At 36.7% G+C, this 27,730-nt stretch overlaps 1 protein-coding gene across 2 annotated transcripts in view; it reads right to left on the reverse strand.

Moving 5' to 3' along the window:
• Positions 1–677: 677 nt before the first annotated feature.
• The window catches only part of WDR36 (WD repeat domain 36), a 42,431-nt gene continuing 15,378 nt past the window's right edge, over positions 678–27,730 (reverse strand). Inside the window, exons 11-24 of one of the 2 annotated variants that reach the window (XR_008686464.2) lie at positions 27,390–27,476; positions 26,148–26,293; positions 20,314–20,428; positions 19,669–19,834; positions 19,111–19,219; positions 17,117–17,196; positions 11,638–11,745; positions 10,121–10,218; positions 9,597–9,742; positions 6,685–6,804; positions 6,416–6,497; positions 5,052–5,239; positions 2,230–4,071; positions 678–1,179 (exon numbers count right to left, since the gene is read on the reverse strand). Coding sequence is in view for 1 of the 2 variants with exons in the window: in XM_055430428.2 (XP_055286403.2) it covers positions 3,922–4,071; positions 5,052–5,239; positions 6,416–6,497; positions 6,685–6,804; positions 9,597–9,742; positions 10,121–10,218; positions 11,638–11,745; positions 17,117–17,196; positions 19,111–19,219; positions 19,669–19,834; positions 20,314–20,428; positions 26,148–26,293; positions 27,390–27,476 (1,595 nt within the window). In the remaining variant the exon portion in view is untranslated. Of the gene's footprint in view, positions 4,072–5,051; positions 5,240–6,415; positions 6,498–6,684; positions 6,805–9,596; positions 9,743–10,120; positions 10,219–11,637; positions 11,746–17,116; positions 17,197–19,110; positions 19,220–19,668; positions 19,835–20,313; positions 20,429–26,147; positions 26,294–27,389; positions 27,477–27,730 lie in introns of both variants that reach the window. The other variant, XM_055430428.2, reaches the window with a different exon arrangement.

Below are 27,730 nucleotides of genomic sequence, written 5' to 3' on the forward strand. Positions count from 1 at the left end.
TAATGAAAATACAGACTGTTTTCAAGTGTAAAATGAAAGTCGCTCAGTCATGTCTGACTCTTTGTGACCCCATGGACTATACATACAGTCCATGTAATTCTCCAGGTCAGAATACTGGAGTAGGTAGCCTTTCCCTTCTCTTGGGGATCTTCCCAACCCAGGGATCAAACCCAGATCTCCTGCACTGAGGCGGACTCTTTACCAGTTGAGCCACAATGGAAGCCCAAGAGTAAGTGAACCACACAGTTCAAACCTGTTTTTTAAGGGCCAACCCTGCAACAGTAGAGAAATAGTAGAGAAATTCTATTGCAGGGTTGACCCTTAAACAACACAACCCAGGTTTGAACTGTGTGGTTCACTTATACTTTTTTTTTTCCAAGTACGTACAGTCTGAAGTTAGTTGGACTCAGATCATATAGTACCGATGCAGGACCACGGGCATGCAGGAACCACAAGTATGGAGAGCCGACTATAAATTATACTCAGATTTGATGCAGGAAAGGTGGCACCCCTAACCTCCTGCTTAAGAGTCAACTGTAATTCTCTTTAAATCAGTACTATGAATGTACTGCGACTAAAATCAAAACCTCAAAAAGATGCTCACCAACAGCCTAGAAATTTCTGAAAAATATTAGGAATGCATCACTCCCACCATTTCTGAAAACATACCAGAAAACTGTAATTTAAACAATGCATTATTTATTAGGAAAAATAAATGTCTTAATTAGAGAATTTAACACATAATAAAACAGCACCGCAAATCAGGAAGAATGGATTTCAACAAATAGTTTTTGGACTTTTGAATAAAAGTAGCTCTGTACCTTGCACTCTTCACAGATATTAATTCCAAATGGAGATCTGGATGCATACATAATTAACTTAGAAGAAAATACAGAACATGCTCTATCTATTGGAGAAGGCAATGGCAAGCCACTCCAGTACTCTTGCCTAGAAAATCGCATGGACAGAGGAGCCTGGTGGGCTGCAGTCCATGGGGTCGCTACTAGTCGGACATGACTGAGAGACTTCACTTTCACTCATTGGAGGAGGAAATGGCAACCCACTCCAGCGTTCTTGCCTGGAGAATCCCAGGGACGGCGGAGCCTGGTTGGCTGCCGTCTATGGGGTTGCACAGAGTTGGACACAACTGAAGCGACTTAGCAGCAGCAGCAGCTCTATCTATATTTTGAAATAAAAGTCATAAAAATATTTATCAATTTAACTATATATAAATATAAAACATGTTTAAAAAACATACCAAAAGTAAAACCAAAGACAAGTGACCAAATGAGAGAAAACAATGAAACATAAGTAAAAGACTAATATCTATATCCAAACTATAAGAAAAACTCCTAACTAATCCATGAGATAAAAAGACAAATCATTCACAGAAAAATGAGCAGTGTTGGCACAAGGCAATTCACATGTCTAAAGCAAACATATGAAAAGATGTCCATCAATATACGAAAAGATGTCCATCTTTACCTTTACCTATTAGTAAAGGTTTTTCCTAAACATAAACAATAAAAATGATAATTTTTCACCTGTAAATTAAAAAATTAATCAAAAATCAAATGTCCTTAATTATATAGAGAGCAGGTACTCATTCACTGCTGAGGAGAAACTTTAAACTGCTAACAGCCATTCTGGAAGCCAAATGAAGTATCTCTTTAAAAACTGCCTAACTGTGGCTCAGCAAGTCAAAGCTTAAGCATACAATAGAGAAATCCTTACATGCCCATACAATCGTACAGGATGATACTCTTTTAGCATTGTTTGAAAATAGAAAAAAAAAGCAGTAAACTACCCTACTGTCCATTATAGGCTAAGTAGGTTGTGGAACACTACACAAAAATCAACAGGTAAGATTAGGTGAGATTATACTCAGAGACCATGTAGAAAAGTTGCAGAATGATATACATATATCTATGTAAAAACTGAAGCTATACATTTCTTGTAGCAATTACATATACAGACATTCACAGAAAACATGGAAGTGACTAAATGGAAAGTTAACAATTGTCACTTCTAGGGAAGGTATTGGGATTGAGTGTTAATCAAAAATAGACTTATGTTTTTACAAGTAAAATGCAGTCATATACTACATTTCCAATTTAAAAGGTAAAGAAAAAGAAGCATGCACAAACTGATACATTTTAAGAAAAAACATACACAAAAAATTTTCCTTTGATGGTAAACTGTAATACAGGAAAAATTCTGGAAGATTACCTGCCAAAATGATGCTTTCAGTTCAGTTCAGTTCAGTCACTCAGTCGTGTCCGACTCTTTGCGACCCCATGAATCACAGCACGCCAGGCCTATCTAAAGCTATCTCCAATAAAAACAATATACTGAACTCCTGTATTTTCATTTGAAAAAGAAAGTTCAACATTTGTCATTGTAATACAATTTCAGTTTAGAACTCTTATTATTGTTTTAGATATTTACAATTTTCACATTGTACATAACTGTATACTGAAATTTTGCCATATCTTTAGAATATAGCATTTGGGGCAAGGGGAAACACAGTTTTTAAAGTTAGAACTTAAGTGATAATTAGGGCTTCCGTGGGAGCTCAGCTGATAAAGAATCTGCCTAGTTCAATCCCTGCGTCAGGAAGATCCCCTGGAGAAGAGATAGGTTACCCTCTCCAGTATTCTTGGGCTTCCCTGGTAGCTCAGACAATAAAGAATCCGTCTGCAAAGCAGGAGACCTGTACAATCTTCACATTATACATAACTGTACACTGAAATTTTGCCATATCTTTAGAATATAGTATTTGGAGCAAGGGGAAATACAGTTTTTAAAGTTAGAACTTAAGTCATTAACATTTAAGTCAATGGCTTTACTAAGTTTATATACATTTCTAAAAGAACATAGTACAAAACAATACTGGCTTATTTCTCAAGCAGTTCACTATTAATAATTCTACGTTTAACAAAAACACCACCATTAAACAAAAAAACTTTGATAATTAAAGTTATCATTGATCAGCATCTTGTGAGGATTATTCCTTCAGAGACGATTCTGTAAAGCCATATACTAATTAGAATGGTACTGGCATTCAGATACAACCAGCTGAATTTTATGAATGACACTACTTACTATAAAAACTTTGAACTTTTTATATTCTTATTTTATTCTTAAAATAAGCTTTTAAGAATTGCTTATTATTAATTGACATATTGCTGAAGTCTTGAACCACAGAAACAACAATGATGAAAAAAGGGAAAAGTGCCAGAGCTGTCTGGTTTCACAATGGTTATGAAAGAAAAATGTAGTCAGCAGTTTCTTTCCAAATAAAAATGTCATCAGTGGGGAAGAAAGACCTTTGAAGTCTGTCTTCAATGGAATTTGGAATTTCCCTCACCCATTCCAGGTATCTGTTCAACTGCCTCCTATAACAAGTTGCCTTGTGAAAGCACCTCTCATATTAAAAAAAAAATAAGTTCCTTTAGAAAGGGTACAATGGAGAGAGGACTAGGTCAGTGTTAGAACTATGTTTCATCCAAGGCCACCAAGGAAAGACACATATCTTTTCACCTCATAACGTGAAGGCACTTTTTAAACTATGTATCACTTTTAACTTCAGTTTAACTTGGCAATACTGTGCACGAGAGACCTAGCATGCCCGAGTATGTTACAAACATTCAAAAAACACAAGCTTGGTGATGACAATTCAAAAGAAGTCATATCCAAGTAAATGATGAAGAAACTCGGAAAGTGTATCCTTTGAGAAGACTCTTCACATCTTTAAAACAAAAGGCAGGTATACTTTTATTTCAGCAAGTGTTCAGCATCTGGAGTCTAGTCGGTGCCGCACTGGTCTCCCTTTCACACTGAGACTTGGAAAACAAGGGGATGAGTTAAATCCCACCTCTCTAATATAAAAGTCTCTGATTTAGTTACCTAACCTTATTTTTATAACAAAGCACTTTTAATGTAATTTAAAACACACATGCTTTGATTAAAAAGTGACTGTAAATGGATCCAGTTTTCTTCCAACTGTGACGACAACTTTGTCATTTCTTCCAGAAGTATTGGCTCTGAAGGAAGCATTTTCAGGTGCAACTGAAAAGAAAAATGATAGCTGAACATTTAAGAAAAGTAAAATTTTGTTTATTCTGTATTTAACTGTTTTACAAGGAACCTCAGAAGACACTACTCTTGATTTTTTTTCTTAAAGGCTGGTTTATTACAGTCTCTCATCTCCCTCTCCTCTACTATGAGTCTTCATGGTTCTGTCCCTCTCTCAGTAAAATTGAAGTAACGACTCTCCTCTATGTAAGGAGAGTCCTGATACACATCAAGAAACAAAGTCCTGGTTCTAAATTTACAACTGTGATAAATCTGGGAAAAAATACAGGAACAATTTGCAACATTTCTAATTTTTTATCCTACATACTACTACCATCTATAAATTTACTTTTTAAATAATTTCAAATAATTAAGTCAAGTGAAAACTTTTTTAGATATTTATGAGATAAATAATCTATATGCTATTACTGAAAATCAGCATCATCTACCTCCTTCAATATGTTATAGCAGTGAGATAAACATGAGTTCTCCATTATATTCGTCATAAAAGCAACTCTGTTATTGTCAAATTGTCTGAAACTCCTTCAAGCAGGACAGAAGTAAACCTTACTTTTTTCATGATCATTAAAAAAAAAAACCTGCCAAAATGTAACTAAATAAAAAAGCTAATAGGTAAATATACTGATCAAACGGATGACACAGAAGTCAGGGGGTTGAGTCAAAATTGTGCTGAGCTAAAAAACAGAAGTCAACAAAGGAATTTACAAGCTGCCGCCCCGTCCAGCTATCCAGTATGGTAGTTACTAGGCACAGAAAGCTGTTGAAATTAATTAAATTTCTATAAAATGAAAAACTCAGGTTCTCAGTCACATCAGCCATGATTCAAGTGCTCAGTAGCCACATGCAGTGAAATGTGGATACAAAATATTTCCATCTCTGCAGACATTTTTATCAGACAACGCTACTCTGGAGGAGGGCAAGTTGTGAAGTGCTGTCTCACATCTTAGACTTACCTTCAGAAACAGGGCAAGGTATGCCTGGGCCAACTCAAAATCACGCTTTCTGTCCAACATCATCCCAATCATCTTCAAGAAGCTCTTCATAACGTCTATTGAACCACCACAATCAGGAGACAAACTTCGAAGCTCTGTTTCAATTCCTGACGGGCCTAATTCTTTCAGAAGGTTAACAGCAGCTTCATCTACATTATTTTAATAAGAATCCAGTTATTACTGACAATCATTTCATTTAAGAAACTAGCTTTCATTTCAAACCCAACATATATTTAAATTTGCATTTTTAGCAATTTCTATTAAGGCTGTTAAAATCTAATTAACAATTAGCACCAGAGATTTTAACATGCTTATAAATCAGTCAGAACAAATCCAATATAAGAAGGTGATAGAAGTATACACCAAGTTATTTACAGTATTTGCGGGAAAGAATAAGATGAAGGGAGGGAATTTATTTTTGTATTATTTATAAAAATTATAAAAGTATCACTTGATCATTAACATTAATACTGCAGAAATATACATGGGGAAAGACCCCCTTATTCACCATAAATCTGTTTTTCCCTAGTAGTAAGCACTCTTGTCTCATATGCGTCCCATGAAAACACACTCCATACACTTATACAAGGCATTCGACACTACAACGGCAATGCCTATGCGTTTAGCTTTTGCAAAAGAACAATACCATTGACAAGAGTCTAATACATTTTGGTTTTCAGTAGATATTAAATTTTAGTGCCTCTCTTCTTTGTTCCCCCATAAATATAACAAGTTACTCCTTTTACAATCCTGCTACTCATTAGCTATCAGGACAAGTACCATTCTTTGACATTGGCCATTGTGCACTGGAGTGATACTGGCATGAAAACACAAAGCAACTGGGTCAGAAGACAACAGGCTAAGTCAAACGGGAGAATGACTGTAATTCTGTTAACTGCTTACAGTTTTCATTATCATTATTAGCTAGATTGTAGCTTTCAAAATTTAAATTAAAACACTCAATTTTGTTAAAAAGCCTCTTTGTGTGATAATTTGGTAATTATCTAAATTACCTAAAACAAAAGTCTATTGCAAACTACACTGCAAATTGCAATTGTAAATAAAAGGAGCAAGAAAGAAAAAATTCCAATTTTCCATATAGAAAGAGAGGTACTCAAAAGATTATCATCTTAACATCTGAGTGTAGTGTCACTCATCTACTATAAACAAAGCAAAAATTACTTCAGATTAAAACCAAGATTTCAATCCTTTTGGCTTTTACTTTCAACTACTGAGAAATCTGCTAATATTTTACTCAATTCTCTTCACATAAAGTAACATAATTAGCCGAAATACTTGGTAAAATATTTTATAATTTAACTTACGTTTATTATTTACCAGTCCTTCCTCAAGTTTCAAGCAGAAATCTGATTTTTGAGCCAAAATTCCAAGATTTACCACTTTAGACTTAAACAAAAACAAATACACATTATTCAAAACCCACAAATATAACAAAAAAATTATAGTTTATAATTAAAAGCTAGCATTAATTTACTCTGTATTTGTAAAACTGGGTCTTGTTTAAAACTACAAATGTACAGCATACAATGCACACACCGTGTGCCCACAATGCTCCCTCTAACTTGGCTCTCACCTGCTGAGGATCACTGTTTTGTTCAGGTGCAGCATATCTGGGTACAAGACCAGGAACAGTTGGAATAAAAAATGGTGCTGATTTGGGTACTTTGGGTGGTTCCTTTGGTTTATTCTTTTTCTAATTAAGAAAAATGAGAAAAGGAAAAAAGACTAGTAATTATCTTGCCAACAGTTTCTAACATTTAATTCCCATTTAATTTTTTAAAAGCCCCAAAAGTAAAAAAAAATAGAAAAGAATGAAATTCAGATTAGGATACTGAAATGAAATCCCAAACAACCAATATACCACAGATATCCTTAAACTGGGCTTCCCAACGCAAACCTCTAGTACTCTTGCTGATAACGCAAAAGGAAAATGACAGGGTTCAGGAGAAGCTCTGAGGCAAAAACAGCTCATTTTCCTGAAACATGAATATTTAGGTGAAGATGTAACAAGCAATTTTGAACTTCTTTTACACTGAAATACAAGATGGGCTAGAAAGCAAAATTTACATAAATGCTCAACAGTTTTTCAAATTTCTCTTCTCCAAAAGAAATCTGGAGCCAGAGGTAGTCTCTGCCATTAAAAGTAATTTAGTAAATTTTGTGTGTAGGTGTGCCCTAATTCTTCTATCTTATTGGAATTCTTATTTTTCCTTAGTACTCTGTGTTTCTAGAAAGCAAGACAATACTATCATTCCTTCATAAACTATTTCAAGTGTCAGCAAAATTCTATCACAAAAGTTCCACTGGAATTCCCGCTGACAGAATTCGATTTTGGTGACTACATGGGTTACACATCACTATCTCAAGAGAACTTGATGGACTCTTAAGAAGTCTCACAAGACTCTGATGCTGGGAGGGATTGGGGACGGGAGGAGACGGGGACGACAGAGAATGAGATGGCTGGATGGCATCACCGACTCGATGGACATGAGTTTGAGTGAACTCCGGGAGTTGGTGATGGACAGGGAGGCCTGGTGTGCTGTGATTCATGGGGTCGCGGAGAGTCGGACACGACTGAGCGACTGAACTGAACTGAACTGAACTACTCTTCTTCCATTCTTTAGTAACCATGGGGAGATTTGATTTTTGAAAGAAAGCCAGGGATATTTGTGGCCTCTTGGAGCCACAGCATAAAACAAAATCGAACAAAGTACAGCCCACAGCAATGTAAGCACAGCCTTCTTTGTGACGGGGAAACTAGTTAAGAGTTAGAAGGTAGTCACTGAGTTGTAAATAAAAACAGAAGGCTTTGGAGAAGTTCCACAGGGCTCTGGAAATTACCTAATTTCATAAAGGAAACCATAGTATAAAAGTTAACCACAGGACAAAAATAAAAATTCTAATTTCTTTCATTCAGAAGGAAATTAAAATATTTGAGGTGTTATAAAGAGCATTCATTGACATTTCTCTATATTTTTATGCAGAACAAACTATATCTTAGCAAGAAGAGTGCCCAACAAATTTAGCTCAATTAATTGGGCATTATTCTAACTGGTCCCTTCACACTCACCTACTTGTACTTTTTAATGTATTGCTTTTAAAGCCATTCCATAAACTATTTCCTTTACAGTTGATAGACTAGACAATATAACTATGTACCTAAACAACATACCTTTATACTGAAGCCCCATCTTTCAAAAGATGAGCAATAAAAAGGAGCACTTTGAAATTTTGAGTCAAATGAACATGTGAAAACTTCTCTCTTTTCTTACCCGAGACATGCATGTCTTTTCTGGTGCTAATTTACTAGCTACAAAAGCAGCCAGGACAGCGTGTCACTGTTATCTCTGTCAGTGTCCCTAACACTTTTTTTATGCCAGCCCATAATGTGACTGAGCACACACATAAACTCTAGTGACTGTATGTATGCTCAGTGCTGTGCTTGGCACTCAGTCGTGTCCAACTCTGCGACTCTGTGGACTGCAGCCTGCCAGGCTCCTCTGTCCATGAGATTCCCCAGGCAAGAATACCCAAATGGGTTGCCATGCCCTCCCCCAGGGGATCTTCCCAACCTAGGGATTGAACCCAGGTCTCCTGCATTGCAGGTGGATGCTTTACCACCTGAACCATCAGGGAAGACCATGATTACTCAAATGGGTAGCCTATCTCTCATCCAGGGGATCTTCCCAACCCAGGAATCAAACTGGATTACAGGAGCTTCTTTACCAGCTGAGCTACCAAGGATGCCTGACTGTAAGTATATATCTAACCAAGCTGAGTTTCATAAAACAAAACTTACCCTAATTCTCAGAAGATAATCTCTGAAATTTTCTAGTCTGTACGTTTCAGCTGCTTTTGATACTCACAAATAGGGGTCATGAAACATGCTTTGAAACACATTAATTCACACCCTGTCCATTTCTTATGTAAAACTGCAAACTCCTCAAGGACAAAGGGCTAAGTTATTTTCCACTGCTATTATCTAAGGACACTATCTACTACCTAGTTCATATTAATTTATGGGCCTGAACCCAAAAGCAAACCTTCCAGTAGCAGACAGAGCAGGGTGTGGTATGATAAAGAGTGACTGAAGTTTATTTTTAAAAAGACCAGTGAAAGTATTCTAGTCCCCAGATGTCTAGACACAGAAACATCAGACATTATGATGACTTTTCCCCCTCATTTCAGAAGTTAAGTGAGATTAGGCTAGGCTTGAAACACCCAATGTCTAATAGCTCTGTAGTTGCAGGCTATACTACTGCTATATTTGAAGGTCCCTGAGTGCTCTCATAGATATATATACATGGAGAAAGTCTTGTAATAACACTAGATTAAATAGCATTCAGCTAAACGGTATTTGCTTTACTATCTTAGGCATTAAGTACTTCACCTAAAGACCTCCAAGAAAGGGAAGCTTTCTTTATTAAAGAAAATACTTTTGGAATATGTCTTCAGGGGCCAATATTAAGTGTACTATAGTATTACCTTAATAACATCAAGATTAAGAAGGTTTTTCCACCGGGATTCAGGAAGGAGCGACAGAGTTACCAACTGCTCATTCAACTGTTCTGGGGAGTCATACTCTATCATTTCATCACTTGGTTCTACGGTTTCTTCTGATAATTCTACATCTTAAAAAATTTTCAGGTAAAACAAATTAAGGCTGAATGAAATTTTTATCATATAAAAGCAACTTAATTAATTGCAAATCCATTAGTATTTCATAATATGTTCACTCAATATAACCTTTAAACTCTATTCATTTTCTTATTTTCTCATATTAAGTACAATTTCCATCGCCAGACTCAAAACATTTTTCCACTGTTTCACATGAATATTCCATCAATTATCTCTTTGTTTATACAAAGATTCATGAAGTCATTCAAAATACTTCATTAAGATAAAAATACTGTGATTGAATGCATTAAACTTTGCCTTCAGTGGCAATATCCTGCAGGTAAGGTTTATTATATTACACTTCAAAAATTACTTTACTAGTTTTTGATTACCTTGGGTTTGACAAGTGCCAGGAAGCATCACTACTGAAGGAACATAATCTGTGGGAAGTGGCCGTAATGAAACAACTGAAAACAGGGAAATATTGGACCTGAGACATAAAAAACATAAGCAATATTATAAAATTTATAAAAAATATTTTCAGAGACGCTTCGATTACTCTTAACAATCTCCATGATCTTGAATTTGGCTATAAATACCGATCACTTGTTAAAAAAAAACAAACTCAAAAACAGTATTAATTTCAAAATGCTTTGAGTCATGTCACAGATGTCATCACAAGAAAGCTGTCCATAAGTATTATGAACAGAGACTTATTTTTAAGGTAGCACATAAAAGTATTTGAGAGATCAGTAGTGGATAATATTTTTATAAGGTAACATAACATCCATTTATTTATACTGCTTTGACAAATGGCAGCTTTCATCTAAGGAAATTACAGCTGAAGGAAAGATGGACTCAGAGCATTAAGCCAGACGGTGATTATGTGGATCAGATCTTTGGGGGTGCTGAACAGTCATGGGTTCCCCTGTCTCTAGAATGGTCCTTTAAGTGCTACTTGACCCTGATTCATGACTTTGGATCTGACTGACTAATCTGATCCACATCTGAGTAATCAAGATGTGGATATCTGTCCCAAAGTGGGCTTAATCATATGGAAAATAACACCTGGAAACAGCAGGCTCTGAGTTATGCTAATAGTTGTATTGTACACTCTGCTGCTGAGGCACCACACCACCATTCTTCTCTTGACTCTTCCAGTCTCAAAGACTCCAGGAGATACTCCATTCTGCTTATTAAGGTGACCAGAGTCTATTTCTATTACATATTAAATTTATTTTCACATCCTAAAAAGTCAATTAGAAAATCTTGTAAGTAGAAACGGTATTCATTTTTTTCTCTTCCTCAACGCTGCAGGCAGGTTCTTTACCAGCTCAGCCACCAGGGAAGCCCAAAAATACTGGAGTGGGTAGCCTATCCCTTCTCCAGGGGATCTTCCCGACCCAGGAATCAAACCAGGGTCTCCTGTGCTGCAGGTAGATTCTTTACCAACTGAGCTACAGGGAAGCCCTATTACTATCCTTTCTGCAAATAAAAGTCACAGATAAAAATCTGTGGCTAACAGATAAAAATCAGTCATGTAGCTTAGAATATACACTTAAGCAAAGCTACCTAAATTATCCAGCAGAAGTTGACTCAACTGTAGACTTAAGGTGAACTATGTGACACTTCCATTTTATGAGTTAAAAAAACCCCAAAACTGAAGGGCAACGCTAGCAACTATGACTGTCTGACAATGTCATCTTCCCTTTCTTCTTGACCCAGAAGGGACTGCATGAGAGCGCTTACCACAGATAAACTCCGAGGTGGTCGACATGGGAGGTGGCCAGAAAGTCTTAACCCAGAAAGGACTGCATGAGAGCGCTTACCACAGATAAACTCCGAGGTGGTCGACATGGGAGGTGGCCAGAAAGTCTTAACCCAGGAAGAACTGCATGAGAGCACTTACCACAGATAAACTCCGAGGTGGTCGACATGGGAGGTGGCCAGAAAGTCTCCAGTCGGGGACATGGTGACATTAAGAGGAGCCGAGTCCAACAAGAAACTGTCTATAAGACTACAAAAAGAACCAAGACGTTACAGTCCTTCAACTCTACTAATCATTTTGATAAAAGAACAAAGGGTAAGAGATGCAGAAAATTTTTGCTTTTTACTTTTAAATCACCAACACCAAAAAGTCATCACTAATAAAGAGCTTTGTCAACTAAGCTACGATGGGAAAATAATCTCCTCAATGACAAAGACCCAGAACACTAAAGAAATCAATTAATTTGGGCAAGAGTTTCGATAACAGGCAGAATACAGGAGGCAATGCTGTTTTCTGGAATGCCATTTTGGTGGGTTTGGAAACAGTTCTAAAGATGTCATATGTTTAAAATGAATTATCAGCACTCTCCTGTATTTGTTACGCCAGTGAAAATAACAGCAGGGGCAGGCAACGGAAGAAAGTAACAAAATGGCCATGGGAGAATGGTAGTGGGGAAGAAAAGTTCGAGCAATTCTGTTTTTCAAACAGGTAACTGTGTGCTACACAGCAAACAGAAAACTCAGTCTATGCAGCATCACCATAAAGCAGGCCACGGTACTAGTCCACATGGACACTTCAGACAGCTGCGAGCAGGGGCTGTGAAAAGCTGGGGAGGAAAAGGGAGCGATGGCACCCCAGAAGAAGATGCATTTGCACAGCAGGCTCCTCAGAGAGCAGTGTGTGTGACGAACATGAACCTTCAACAGATGCTGATGGTCAAGAAAGCAACTTCTGGGAGAAGGAATGTGGAAGGCAAGGCAAGGGGAACCGTGTCCAGTGAGGAATGCAGTTTGGTCTTGAATACCAAACATCTGAGTTTGTTCTTTTAATCAGTGGAAAGCCACTACAGGCTTTTGAGCAGATAGCAGTATAATTTCTACTTTCATAAGAAAATCTGGCAGCCAAATGTAGAATATATTTAAACAGGAAGAACAGTGAGATTTTGGCTGCTGCTGCTGCGTCACTTCAGTCGTGTCCGACTCTGTGTGACCCCATAGACAGAAGCTCACCAGGGTCCCCCGTCCCTGGGATTCTCCAGGCAAGAACACTGGAGTGGGTTGCCATTTCCTTCTCCAATGTGTGAAAGTGAAAAGTGAAAGTGAAGTCGCTCAGTCATGTCCGACCCTTAGCGACCCCACGGACTGCAGCCCACCAGGCTCCTCCATCCATGGGATTTTCTAGGCAAGAGTACTGGAGTGGCTTGCCATTGCCTTCTCCTATATAGTCACTAGCTGTAGAGATTATGGCAGTAGTCATCTAACAATCAGGGAAGACCTGAACTAGGATGGTGGCAGCAGGAAGCAAAACGAGGAGAATTTAAGGAGCAAGCAGAAAGGCCTAACACGTGGGCACGTTGCAGACGAGGCTTCCTAGGCTGGCTGAGAGTGCAAGCACTCTGTGCACCCTAAGAGGAGTATGCTGGTTTTAGTAAGAGCTGTTTCAAAAACTACTTTATTCACTGAAGCCATTACATTATTCATGAGGAGGCATGGCAAAATGACTGAAGTTCAGAATCTTCAGTAATTGCATTATTTCAATAAAGAAAATAACAGGAGTTCAGTATACCATGCCAGGAAGTATTCTGAGCACTTGTGACTAGTAATTAAATCCTCACGACCCCATGAGGCAGATCCATCCCTACTATACCCGTCAGAAACGTGAGGCCCGGTCACACTTGCTCAAAGTAGAAAGTAACAGAGACATGCCTGAGACCAAGCAGTCTGCACACGTAATCACCAAGAGCTCGGCAACGCCACTACTGAAACTAAAGGTCCGGCAGTCTGGCAGGGCACACACCCCCGAGGACGGCCACAGTGGCGACTCACGGAGACACTCTGAGCAGCTCACGCATAACACCGGGGCAACAAGTAAAGGACCTGTCCATAATAAAATCTCTCTCCATCTGTTCACAGAGTAATTAACAATGATAAACCTCAACTAATGAATACAAAACAGCAGGACAAGACTAAAATTAGCAGCACTACAAACAAACTAAAGTGGGCTCAGGACAATGACCGATGTTTAAATCCTCACTTATGGGAAAAAAATCTGTAGTTAGCATAAGAGAAAGACTGATTCCCAGCAGCTGTGGTACCAGCCTTGCTGGGGTATGTTCTAAGGACGATTTGGTTTTCTTGATGTAGAAGATGCAGTAAGGACCATACAGCTGTAGGTAATCATTGGCTTTTTTATTTCACTCCTTTTCTTAAACATAATTAGTATGACAAGCTTTGGGGATTCCTAGTTTTTTCTTCAGTAAGCAGTTTTATCATTTACATAACATGTTAAATATGTAAAGAATGAATACACTTATTACAAAGGCTACAATGTGAAGCCGTGTATAAGTAGACCTTTGGTGTGGCAACATGCAGATGCAGCCATCTGGAATTAATTGTTTCTATCTAAAACAAAGGCATAGGTATTGAACTGTTTCCTGTAAAGTGGTTTCTTTAAGTGCGGAAAATTTTCTTCTGTTTGTAGGGTTCTCAGAGAAGTGGGGTTGAAATTTTTGTCCCTGAAATTATCTGTCATCTGCTACCACCTTTTATATGGTTACTTTTAATCTCTTAAGAGTTTAGATTGAACACTTTTCAGGGTGAGAAACATGTAAAATTAAATAGTTTTAATAGAATTTTGCATTTTGTTCTGTCTCATCTACCCAACCCCTGCTTTCTGAGGGGCATTACATGAGAATAACTGGAAGAGAATTTTGTTTTGGGTTTCCCACTGAGGCAAAACTATCCGTTTGTTCTATTCAGTGAGGATTCCATCACTTTGGAGATTGAACATCTAGACATTGTCTACATTGGTTCAGAATATAATCAGAAGTGAGTTAATGTTACCTGTATGCATGGGACTCCGTGCTTAAAAATCTGAGGATTTTTTTAACATTCTCTCAAAAAGCTTATAATTTACCTGGAACTTTTCATTTTGTAGGATTAGCAGGTGATAATATGGTAGCTAGGTCTTGGATTAAACCTGTACACTTAGGCTTTATGAACAACTGTGGCCATGTAAAACATGCTGTGTATGTGGAAACCACTTCCTCAATTTGATGCTTTTACATAATGGAAGGCCAGTCTACCCACACACAACAGCTGTGGAAGCCACGTTGCATGGTGAATTTGCCAAAATAATTATAGTATCAAGTAATATAAATTTGCTCAAGTAGTAGATTCCTCTTTAACAGATTCTGAGCGTGTCAGGGAGTTCCATCCCTCACACACACTTTAGTGAGCAAGGATTAAGACAGAGAAGAGGTGGTGAGATCTAAAATTCCTGAGTTTAGGCTTAGTCATCAGTGTCCATTGAGACCGTGGTTCTTCTCTGGGTTGTTTGTATTAAACAAATTAAACTGAAAGCACTCGAAGTGCCCATAAGTCCACAGAAAAAGTCGACTGCAACAGGGCAGCAGCAGCTGTGGGAGACTGCTTTTCAGCATTCTCATTTGTTCCACTTCAAATCTTAACCAAAGAGGTAGTTATTTGCGTCTTTATTAAAAACACACTTTGGTACAATCAGTGTAGATATTGTTATCTCTTCTTTTAACAATCCCTATGTGACTCATCTCTCGCTCTTGCATTCCCCCAGCTTAGTTTCTCTGTATTCACTTAAACCTGTCTGTGTTCACTGAAAAATAAGATACCAGAGTTGAAAACATGTCAGATTTAAATGTGTTCATCTTTTTTCTAAAATAAGAAATTGAGCAAAAAGCCTTATGCTGAGTCAAAGATTGGTAGCTCTGAATGCTACTTTCAGATCCTAATTTTTCCAATCCCCAAAATACCACTTTTAAAAAACATTCTATTTAGTACTATTGAACATTAACCTCCCTCTCTCATCTGATGTGAACTAAAACGGAAAATGAAAAGGGCAAAGTGTCAGCTCTATTTCCTACACAACTTTCCTACTACAAAGCAATTCAAATTATGCTTACTTTTAGAAAACAGAAGTATGTGAAGCAAAAGACTAATCAAAATTTCTAATGGTACCTTAAAAAAAGGTTTTTTTTGGTTTTTTATTTTAATTAAGAAAGTACCAACTTGACTGAACTTTTTGAAGCTGGAGGATAGTCAACTAATTATTTATTTTGCTTGACTGGACTTTAAGTAAAAAGAGACACACCTGTGGACACAGCTGCCTAGTTATCAGAGCGGGACCATCAGTGGCACTTTTGCTGTGCATATTCCAAATCCTGTACACGAGCTGTATAGACAGCTGTGTCTCATTCCTAAATCAAACTGGAAGGGAAGTAAGGACATGAGGGTTTTTCCTTTCTAAAGGTCAAACTGCTTTCAGGTGTGAGCTTATCTAATTCCTGAGAAACAAGAGGAGCAGAACTGGACAGATCTTAACTTGGCGACATTCCTGAAGACTGCGCGACCTTCCCGCTCATCTGTCTCACCTCTCTCTTTGCTCACAGGTACATTCCGTTCCCATCACTCCTTTCACACTCCACCTAGGCAATTCTTTGGTGAGTGATATGACTGCAAGTTGTGTGTACTCCTACATAATTTTTAGCAACAAATTACTCTTTGTAGGTTTCTACTGTTCAAATTATTTAACAGAATTAATGTTTTCGCTTCAAGTGCTGATTTAGTAGCAAGTTTCAACCTAAGACAGGTTTCCTAACACTGCTGGGTTTTATCCAAATCTTAAGACACATATTTCCATTGGAAGGACTCATGCTAAAGATGAAACTGCAATACTTTGGCCACCTCATGCGACGAGTTGACTCATTGGAAAAGACTCTGATGCTGGGAAAGGTTGGGGGTGGGAGGAGAAGGGGACAACCGAGAATGAGATGGCTGGATGGCATCACCGACTCTGTGGACATGAGTTTGAGTGAACTCTGGGAGTTGGTGATGGACAGGGAGGCCTGGCATGCTGTGATTCATGGGGTCGTGGAGAGTCGGACACGAATGAGCGAATGAACTGAACTGAAGGTATCTAAATGTCTTCTTTCAAGAATTATGTTAGAGACAGAAAATATATAATATACACAAAGTTAAGAGTTCTGACCTCTTAATATCAACAACAACAAAATATAAAACAATGCTCAGAATAACAGTCTGCAGTCCTACAGTATGGTCTCCAGTCTGGAGTGTCAACAAGGCCAAATGAGCTTTCTCAAGTGAGTTTATGCAACTCACTTCTACTTCTCAAGTTTGCAGGAAGAGCGAACCTAAGAGATTGGAATTTCCTCACTATTACCTCTTTCAGCACTAATCTCTGTGTTTGAGATCAAACACACTTCAAGAATAAAATATAAACCAGGTTAGAAAACTCCCCAGATATAGTCATAGTCAAAAGTACATAACCTATTAACGACAGGTAGAAGTCACACGTGAAGGCACTGACTGGGAGAACTTCTGATGAGCTTAGTGATGTAAAAACTCACCACCCAGATGGGAGGTCCCACGTTCTAACAGAGCGATCCATTGAAGCGCTTATTAACCAACGACCATCAGGGCTGAAAGTCTTTAAATTGAAACAAAAACGTAAGTAATACAGGTATGTATACATGTATGTATATATCTATGTATATTTGTATCTATACATTTAACAAAGAATGTAAGAAACGAAAAGATAATGCACACTTCATTAAAAATGTTTGATGCATAAAATGTAGACCACCTCATCTTATATAAAAGAAACTATCATTTCTTATATACCCCTGAGGATACTGCTAAGGATTAGGCTTTTACATGAATTATAAAACTTTTAAAAATGAATAGTAGTACATAATTTTTAATTTTTACTACATAATCTATTTATAGACAATTAACAAATGTTTGACTACTGTTTTTAACATAAACCTGGGCTGACAACATTCAATTAGAAATATTTTATTAGCCTAATTCCATTTATAAAGTATCTATGAAGCTTTGAACAAAGCTACATTTCCAAGAAGAGTCTATTCCAAAATGATTTTAAAGAATGCAAATTCTCTTAATGTAGAGAAGTTACTGAAGAAGTCCTTCTTACTTGCAGATTCAGTTAAAAATCTCTTCTTCCTTAATGATGTTTTAAACATAATTTAAAAACATAATAATCATATTTTCAAAATAAATTTAAATAAACTACTTATGACACCATAAAGAAGTTGTATCTTCTCTATAGATAAAAATGGAAAAATAACATTAGGTTCAAACCAGGTCAAATGTGAAGGAAGACCTAAATGGAAAAACTCTGAAGTTTATATTGAAGTAGATTGTTCAGCCAACAGACTAAACACACCACAGGGATTGTGACCATCGGTTTATGGATTATGACCATTCATATCAGCAAATGATAATTGGAATAAGTGAACTCCAATTTGGTCATCAGGCTGCAATGGTACTATGGAAACTTAAACCTTAAAGTATAGAGAACTCAATTTACAGAGGATAGTGTAGATAATGAAGAATGGAAAAACGACTCTGATAGCTAAAGTCATGTTATAAACGCTCACAGATTTAATTGAACAGGAGTAATTTATTCTTGACTAGGAGAAACTCCACACACACAACTCAAAAGGAAAGAAATAGGAAGAACAAATTGGCCCTGACAGATGTGTTCATAAATGAAACTTCATCAAAATTACTTCACTCCCACCCTCATTGCTATAGATGCTGTCACAACAAATTCTGTTGATGAGTAGTTATGCCAATTTCTTATCTGCAGAACAACATAATTTCCTGGCCATTTCACCCCTATTTTTAAGGAAATGGGTACACGTTGCAAATTCAGATTTTTGGTGTGAGAACTGATTAGTAAATGCAGCTTGTGGGGGTGCCACTAAATAGCTAGGAATTTATTTTATTTTTATTTCTGTTTCAAGTAAATCAAGATATCTGCAACTGATGAAAAGTCTTCAACATACACTGTTTAAACTGAGTACTTCTTACCATATTTCCCACCATAAGAACATAACAGTAAGATAAAATACATTCACTAACTAAACTCTTCTGAACTTAAGATAAACATTAGAAATAACACTAAACTAGAATAAACCAAGTATTAGATATGCCGGGTCTCCTACTGTTAACTCATTATGCATGCAGAAAACAGAAATGAGTTCTCTCAGCTTAGTTTAATACTAAGTCAAAAATAATATACTTATTTTCAACAAATCATTCTGGTTTTGTTAAAGAGAAAAAATGAACTCTTGAATGTATACTTTAATCTAATGGCATTATCCTCCTGAGAAATATTAAAACTTCTTTTCATTCTAAATTTTCCTTAAAAAAAAACCTGCTTTGAAAATCAGTCTCCAAATTATTTACTTTGAACATCTCATATGATGAGTTTAATGCTATTAAAAGATAGCAGTATCAATTATTAGGACATTTTTAACCTAAACAGAAATAGAAATGAATCAAGTTTTATTTAAATGTCTAAAGTCTGTTTTACCATGTCATTTATTTGGCCTTGGTGTCCAGAAAACTCTCTGACAATCTTCCTAGTTTCTATGTCCAAAACACTAATGGAGAAGTCGTCCAAGGCAAGTCCCAGAATGCCACTAGCAAGACAAATGCATTAGTTTTAATAAACAAACAAAAACAACCTCTTGAAACTAAAATCTCACAGTTATTTAAGTTTTGCTAATCAAGTATACCTTTGGGGGAAGTTAAGCAAAATGTTCTTTCATATGAAAAGTTTGGTTTTTGTTAAATTACATACGGCTGATCACTTTACAAGAGGGTTAGGGTACTAACCCTCTATAGTCAAAAGTCTGCATATAATTTTACAGTTGGCCCTCCCTGTCCACGGTTCTGCATCTGTGGACTCAACCATCAGTGGATTATGCAGTGCTATCCTGAAGAATTTAGTGAAAGAAAGTTGTGCGTAAGTGGACCCGCAGAGTCCAAACTTGGGATGTTCAAGGGACTACTCTACTTTACTTAAATTAAGAACTTTTTCTAAAAACATCAAGAAGAAAGTCCATCATCATTAAAAGAAAAACTTTACCTGTCTCTATGTAGCAGCATCAAATTTGGAGATGAATCGAGGCTCACAGAATGAATTAAAACTTTGTTTTTAAAGTTCCAGAACTTGAGTACTCCTTCACTACCAGCTGTAATTGTCAACTGGTTTAATCCATCCACTGCAACACCTCTAACAGATCCTTTATGGGCTTTAAAGCATATGTTAAAAGAAAAAAGAATTGCAATGGCCTCTCCGAACACTACACAAAGAGTAATTACTTTATTTAAATTTCTAAGTTCCCACTATTCAACTTCCCTAAAATCTTTAATATGGATTTTAGGGAACAGAGGGAAAATTGTTCTACTACATGAGAAATAACAAAATCCACCATCAAGTTGATGCCAAGGAAGGTTTCAAAAAGAAATTCTGTTTAATGCAAGGAGAAGGAACCAAACACTTTAATTTCTATAATATCCACCTTCCCTTAATGCAACTATGACTTTATTCTCTTTGAGTATTTCAATATGGTGTTCTGCCACATAGGGTTGACGATAACCCATAGGCAACTTTAGCAAAATGCCTGGAACTCAAGAATTTAATAAATGCCAGTGACAGTTATTAGCCTTTTATCTATCTATAATACTTTTTTTAAAAAAATAAGAAAAATAAAAAAAAAAAGGCCGATACCTTGATCTCTGCCGAAACTTCCCCGGTGTATACCAGACTGCATGTTATACACATCAACAGCTCCCGATGAGAGACCAATTACAGCAAAGTTTCCACAGGAAGTTATATCTACTGCCTTAGGAAAATAAAAATTAATACAAAGGACACAGAAAGTAACTAATATTTTTATTGTACTTTACGGTTTCCAAAGTATTTATCAATTGTCTCATTTTTTAAAAAAAGGTAATAAATTTTTTACCCACAACAGTGCTAAAGTCAAAGCATTCCATTGCCTAATTTCTTATTACCTTACTTTACTTTTGTAATTGCTTCTATAGCAGATACAAAAGTGAAACCATATTAGTTTCAGTTCAAGGGAAAAGTCCCAAGTATTTTAATTACAACTTTTGTTTTTTTAAAGAAGGAAATATACAAGGTAAGTGGAGAAGGAAATGGCAATCCACTCCAGTATTCTTGCCTGGAACATTCCATAGATGGGGAGCCTGGTGGGCCTCAGTCCATGGGGTCGCAAAGAGTCGGACACAACTAAGCACACAGTACATACAAGATAATGCATGGAAAACATTTAGTTTATAAAATTTCTGTAAAATAAACTCCTATTTTAATACTTAAAGCAGCAATATTATACTAAAAAGATGCCTTTTCTTTCTGTTAAAAACATGAGATTGGCTACATGGTGGTCATGGCCAGAGAAATCCTTCCTGCTACTGCGCATTAAGACGTCACCCACCTGGGAGTTCATTCAAAAGACTGCTGAGCTTATGCCTAAAGAAAGAAATGACCTCTAAGACCTAAAAGAAAATACTTACTATCAGATATCTGTTCAAAACAGTAAGACTGATACCCCACTGAGTGAAGATGTATGTACATAGCACCCACATTTAACTGTGCTCAACTTATATATATTTTTCTAGATAATTATAGAATGTTTCTTACAAAATGTTTTTATAGAAGAAATTATGGACTAATCTTAAAAAAGTATTGTCTTCCTAAATAGAAAACTAACAATTTTACCTATTTTGAATAACTCAGAAATCTATGCTACGTTGTATAGTCATGCTCTTAGGACTAATGAAGATACTAAGCTATATTGTTGTGGTTGTTTAGTCACTAAGTCGTGTCTGACTCTTTGCGACCCCATGGACAGTAGTCCACCAGGCTCCTCAGTCCATGGGATTCTCCAGGCAAGAGTACTGGGATGGGTTGCCGTTTCCGTCTCCAGGAATTCACGTCTCTTGCACTAGGCAGGCAGATTCTTTACCATTCAGTCACAGCCTGTAAGTAATGACGGTCCTGAAGGCATTACTATACACTAGCCCCCCATATCCACAGAGGATACGTTACAAGACCCTCAGTGGATGCCTTTAATGGTGCATAGCACCAAGTCCTATATGTACAAGCTTTTTCCTATACTAATGGGCAAGCAATGTATACAGCATGGACATGTTAGATAAAAAGATGATATTGAAGTGGGACAGTGCTACTCAGATAGCATACAATTTAAAATTTATAAATTGTGTACTTCTGGAATTTTCTATTCAGTATTTTCAGATTGAAGTTGAATAACTGAAACCATGGATGGGGGTACAGCTATACTTTTTGGAACCTGAGTTTATTTTAATAGGCTTTATTGTTGTTAAATGGCTTCTAACCTATTTTTTAAGACAGCACAACAAAGGAAAAATGAGTAAGGTGAGAAGGTTACCTGCGAGTGAAAAACTGCACTCTGGGCACTGGCTCTCTAATAAACTCTGGCTTATTGCACACTGGGTACGGCCCTTGCTCCAGACAGCTAACTGCCAGACAAATGACACAGCACCAGCTAAGCATCACTGTGTTTGTGTCTGTGTATATATATTGTGTGTGTACACACACACACACACACAACGTTCTACTGGCTAAGAGTTAAAAATACAGGCTCTAGAAGGAGTGGTCTGAGGCTCAAATCCCAGTTTTCCACTCAGTACTAGTTTTACTAATCTTGGGCATATTACTCATTATATTAAGCCTCAGCCTCTGTTTTACTGTCTATAAAAAGAGGCTAACAATATTCCATATCATAGGACTACTGTGAGAATAATATAAAATAGCATGTGCCAGGCAGAGAGCCTGGAACAAAGGAAGCACACAAAAAATGTTAGCTGTAATTGTTATTTACACTACTACTATTATAATAGCTACTCAACTGTTCAGGTAAACTTCAGAAGTTTAAGACAGAACCTCTATAGTTTAGAAATAAAAGTTTAAGAGTGGAGTTTTGTACTATGGAGAACAGAGCATACACACTGACAAAAGAAAAAAAACGTACAAAATAGGATCAAATCAATTATATTTCCATACACTAGCAAAAAACAATACAAAATGAAATTAAGAAATCTGTTTATAATAGCATTGAAAAGAATACTAGGAAAAATTTAATCAAGAAAGTATGAGACTTGCATACTGACAACTATAAAACACTGGTAACAGAAATTTAAAATCTAATTAAATGCAAAGCCATCTCATGTTTATGGATTAGAAGTAATATTAAGACGGTAATACTCCTCAAATTGAGGTGTGTAATCAATAAGATCTCTATCAAAATCCCAGCTTCCTTCTTTGCAAAAACTGACAACCTGATCAACTTAAATGCAATAGACCAGAATAGCCAAAACAATCTTGAAGAAGAACAAACTTGGAAGATTCAATTATCCTGATTTTAAAAACTTTACTACAGAGTGACCATACTAAAAACAGTGTCATATTGGCATAAAAAAGACACAGACTCACTCAACAGAACAATCAAAGAGAACTGTGAATCAGAAAAAAGCCCTCATTCATGTCAAACAATTTTTGGCAAAGGTACCAAGACCATTCAATGGGGAAAGTATAGTGTTTCGGGCAAATAACACTGACATAAGTAGATATCCAAAGGCAAAAGAATGAACTTGGACCCCTATATGATATCATACACAAAAATTAACCTTAGAAGGGTTACAGATCTAAAATTATGAAACTCTCAGAAGAAATTACAAGAGTAAGTCTTCATGACCTTGGGTAAGGCAATGTTTTTCAAAAAACCACAAAAATGGCTGGACTTCAAAATTAAAACCCCTTTATGCTGAAATGACACCAATAAGAAAAGGAAATGAGAGCCCATAGAACCTGTGTGCTTAGTCGCTCAGTCGTATCCGACCCTTTGGACTGTAGTCCGCCAGGCTTCTCTGTCCATGGGATTTTCCAGGTAAGAATACTGGAGTGGGCTGCCATTTCCTTCTCCAGGGGATTTTCCCGACCCTGGTTTCGAACCCGCATCTCCTCCATCCCCTGCACTGCAAGTGGATTCTCTACCCACTGAGCATCAGCCCACAGAACAGGAAAAACTATTTGCAAATCACAGATCCGATAAGGGACCTGTATCCAAAACATATAAGGAGCTATTATAATTCAAGAGTAAAAAACTAAATAACTCCACTAGACAATGGGCAAGTAACATGAACAGACGTTTCTCCGAAGACATAGAAGTGGCCAGTAAGCCACTGTGAGAGAAAAGACCCTGATACTGGGAAAGATTGAGGGCAGGAGGAGAAAGGGGTGACAGAGGATGAGACAGTTGGATGGCATCACCGACTCAATGCATATGAAAAGATGTTCAACACTGTTAAATCATTGGGAAAATATGAAACAGAAGCCACAGTGATAAACTACTTTATACCTACTAGGACAACTCCAAAATCACTGTAGATGCTGACTGCAGCCATGAAATTAAGACGCTTGCTCCTTGGAAGAAAAGCTATGAACAATCTAGACAGCATATTCAAAAGCAGAGACATCACTTTGCCAACAAAGGTCTGTATAGTCAAAACTATGGTTTTCCAGTGGTCATGTATGGATGTGAGAGTTGGACTGTGAAGAAAGCTGAGCACCGAAGAAATGATGCTTTTGAACTGTGGTGTTGAAGACTCTTGAAAGTTCCTTGAACTGCAAAGAGATCCAACCAGTCCATCCTAAAGGAAATCAGTCCTGAATATTCATTGGAAGGGCTGATGCCAAAACTAAAGCTCCAATAACTTTTGCCACTGGATGTGAAGAGCTGACTCATTGGAAAAGACCCTGATGCTGGGAAAGATTGAGGGCAGGAGGAGAAGGGGATGACAGGGGATGAGATGGTTGGATGGCATCACCAACTTGATGGACATGAGTCTGAGTAAACTCTGGGAGTTGGTGATGGACAGGGGAAGCCTGGCATGCTGCCGTCCATGGGGTTGCAAAGAGTTGGACACAACTTAAGTGACTGAACGATAAGGACAGCAATAATCAAAAGGAACAGACACACAGGAATTGGAACTCTTATACATTGCGTACTGACAACTATAAAACACTGGTAACAGAAATTTAAAATCTAATTAAAAGCAAAGCCATCTCATGTTTATTGCTGGTGGGAATATAAAATTGTGCAGCCACTTTGGAAAACAGGTTGTCAGTTCCTCAAAAACATTAAAGAGTTACATTATGTTAGGTGATCTAACAAGGTATAAACACAGAGACAACAAAAACATACGTCCACACAAGAGCTTGTGCAGGAGCATTATTTATAATACCCCAAAACGAGAAACAATACAAATGTCTATCAACTATCAATGGCTAAACAAAATGTGGTTTTATCTATAAAATATTATTCATCAAAGGAATAAAGTACTGATACATCCTACAACATGGATGAACCTTAAAACAGAAGACAGTCACGAAGGCCATGTGTTCTATGACTCTATCCATGTGAAATGCCCAGAACAGGCACTGAGGTTGCCTGGATTGGGGAGATGGGGGGAAACGTGAGAGAACGAGGATAATTGTCAGTGGGTATAGGGTTTCTTTTTAGTGATGAGAATATTCTAAAATTAGATTGATTAGATTTTGGTGATAACAGCAAAATTCTATGAATACACTAAAACCCACTAAAGTATACATTTTAAATGAATGAATTTCATGGTAAGTAAATTTTATATCAGTAAAAGCAGAGGCAACATTTCTGCAAATCAAATTTGACATCATTTCTGTATACCTTAAAATCTGAACTCAACAGAAGATTTACATTATTATCAAGAGAAAACAAAATAAAATATTAATAGAGTAAGAAGTTATAAGTTAACAGTGGCATTTAGAAAACTATATTTAAAAAAGGCTTAGACAGTACTCAATCAGACAAATATAAGAAATAAAGAATTTAAATAACTTCTACACCTTTAACTCACTAAAGATTTAGCTGAATCTTACTCCTACATTGAAAGAGAAAAGGAAGGAAGAAAACATAATTCAGGTAAGAAAGTATATTGATAAATGCCGAAACCCCCCTCAAAGGGTATTCTGAGTAATCCTATATTAAACAGAAAATTTAAATAACCAATATACCACATCTAGTCTAGCAAAGCTTAACTTAAATCTACAATAAGTTAAAATCTTAAAGATTTTAAAATAAGTTTTAAATAAAATACATTTTAAAATAAATAAAATATAAGTTAAAACCTTAAAGATTTTAATAAAATCATGATAAAATTTTATTGAAATTGTAACAATTTTAAATCTTAAAATCTATAAAAAATATATATACATATAAAAAAATCTATATATATAATTTCCAGCTTCTCTCCAAGCTGGAAAACTTTAACACTCTTAGGGAATAGTTTCAAACGTTAAAGTGTGTTCTCTGTTCCTGTTTAATGAGACAACCAAGCTGGAAAACTTTAACACTCTTAGGGAATAGTGTCAACTGTTAAACTGTGTTCTCTGCTCCTGTTTAATGAGACACCACAGGACAGGTTTACAGGAGCAAGCGCCCTTGCAAACACGCCACTTACTGTCGCAGTTGTGCTGTCCGTCTCCAGCCCTTCCGGCCGGAGGAAGTGGGCGCCTATGGTAGATCTCTGGTAGTTCCAGGTGGAGCAAGAGAGCTTACCCTGATGGCAAGCAATGATACCATCCCAGTCACTTTCACGAGCTTCCTCTAAAACATAATTAAAATCACTCACTCATTCACCTATTTAATAAGCATTTAATCTTCTATGTTATAATTCAGCACTAAGATACAGTATGGTAAACAGGTAATTCCTGCTAACAATGAGTTTCCAATCGAACAAGAAATTCTGATTAGAAGAAATTACAGTAAGATTAAGTGTCTTTTAAGAGCATTCAGGAGGAGTTTACTAAGAGATCTGGGGAGAGTAATAAATGTCTCCTTGAAAGAAGTAAAGCAGGTAGAAATTAACGGATTGGGGGTGTGCAGAGGAGAGGGATTGAGACACACACAGATGGGCCCAAGCATAACTCAAACACAATTAAGCACAACAGTAAGTGCAGCATTTTCCTGAGGGGTGGGAGGAGGGCAAAGCCACTGACTGAGCCGCGCGACCGACAGTCTTAAAAGCCGTGTTAAGGGGAGAAATCCCACCCAAAAAGGCAATTAAGGGGTCGCCGAAAGAGTTTCAGCATATGACAGGAGGATACTTAGAGTTAAAAAAAAAATATTACTCAGGTTGTTATAAATGGAAATGGTGCATAAACAATTATTTCTACGATAGCTTTCACTCAACAGTCTTATCATCTATCTACATTTTCCTTAAAATTGTTTCTTGGAATGATGCACTGCTCCGATGACACAGTTCACTAAGACCGCCGTGTGTTCAGATCTTAAATAAGTTAGCCAAAGCTCTATATTATCAGTTCTCACCTTTTTACATTAGTGTCTTTCTTATACCAGGCTTATGATAGAATAAATTAGAAGAGTTACAAAATAATATAGCAAATATTGTTTATTAGTTTAGAGAGAACAAAGCCTAGAATTAATAGATAACAAGTTCCAATTATAAATAAGTCATTTTCAGTCTTCACACAAGACTTCCATGCATTTGGGATGCATCCTGGATTCTTACTATTGTTTGCTAAAACATTTGTTAAAATGGAAGAAATAAATATATTCTAGTGACCCTCCAGATGCTTATTAGTATTTGTAAAAACATTTACTAAAATGGAGAAAATAAAGAAACACACAGAAGGAAATAAATGACAGGGCAGAATTCGAAACACAACACAAAGCTTCTTACCAGCTGCAAACTCTGTGATGGGTGGAAGTCTCACTGACATGGTATTCTGAAGTCCTTTACGTTTGACTCTCTTTTTATTTATTAATCCTGGGGTTAGGTGAGAGGGGAATATAGCTATGAATTCTTCTTGATGAAAAATGTATGTAAGAGAAAAGCTAATTCATTGTACTTTATATGTAAAGTTCAAGACATTCCCATTTAAAAATTTAAAAACCTTTAAAATAAAGATTATGTTATTACTACTATCTTAGTGGTATTAAAAATTGCATTAGAATATAAATGAAGAGACTGCATTTACAATATTAGCAAAAAAAAATAGCAAATTATATTAAAATATATAA

Source organism: Moschus berezovskii, chromosome 8 (assembly GCF_049115385.1).
Source record: "Moschus berezovskii isolate FMDL1 chromosome 8, NW_MosBer_1.0, whole genome shotgun sequence".
In the NCBI taxonomy this organism is placed as follows: domain Eukaryota; kingdom Metazoa; phylum Chordata; class Mammalia; order Artiodactyla; family Moschidae; genus Moschus; species Moschus berezovskii.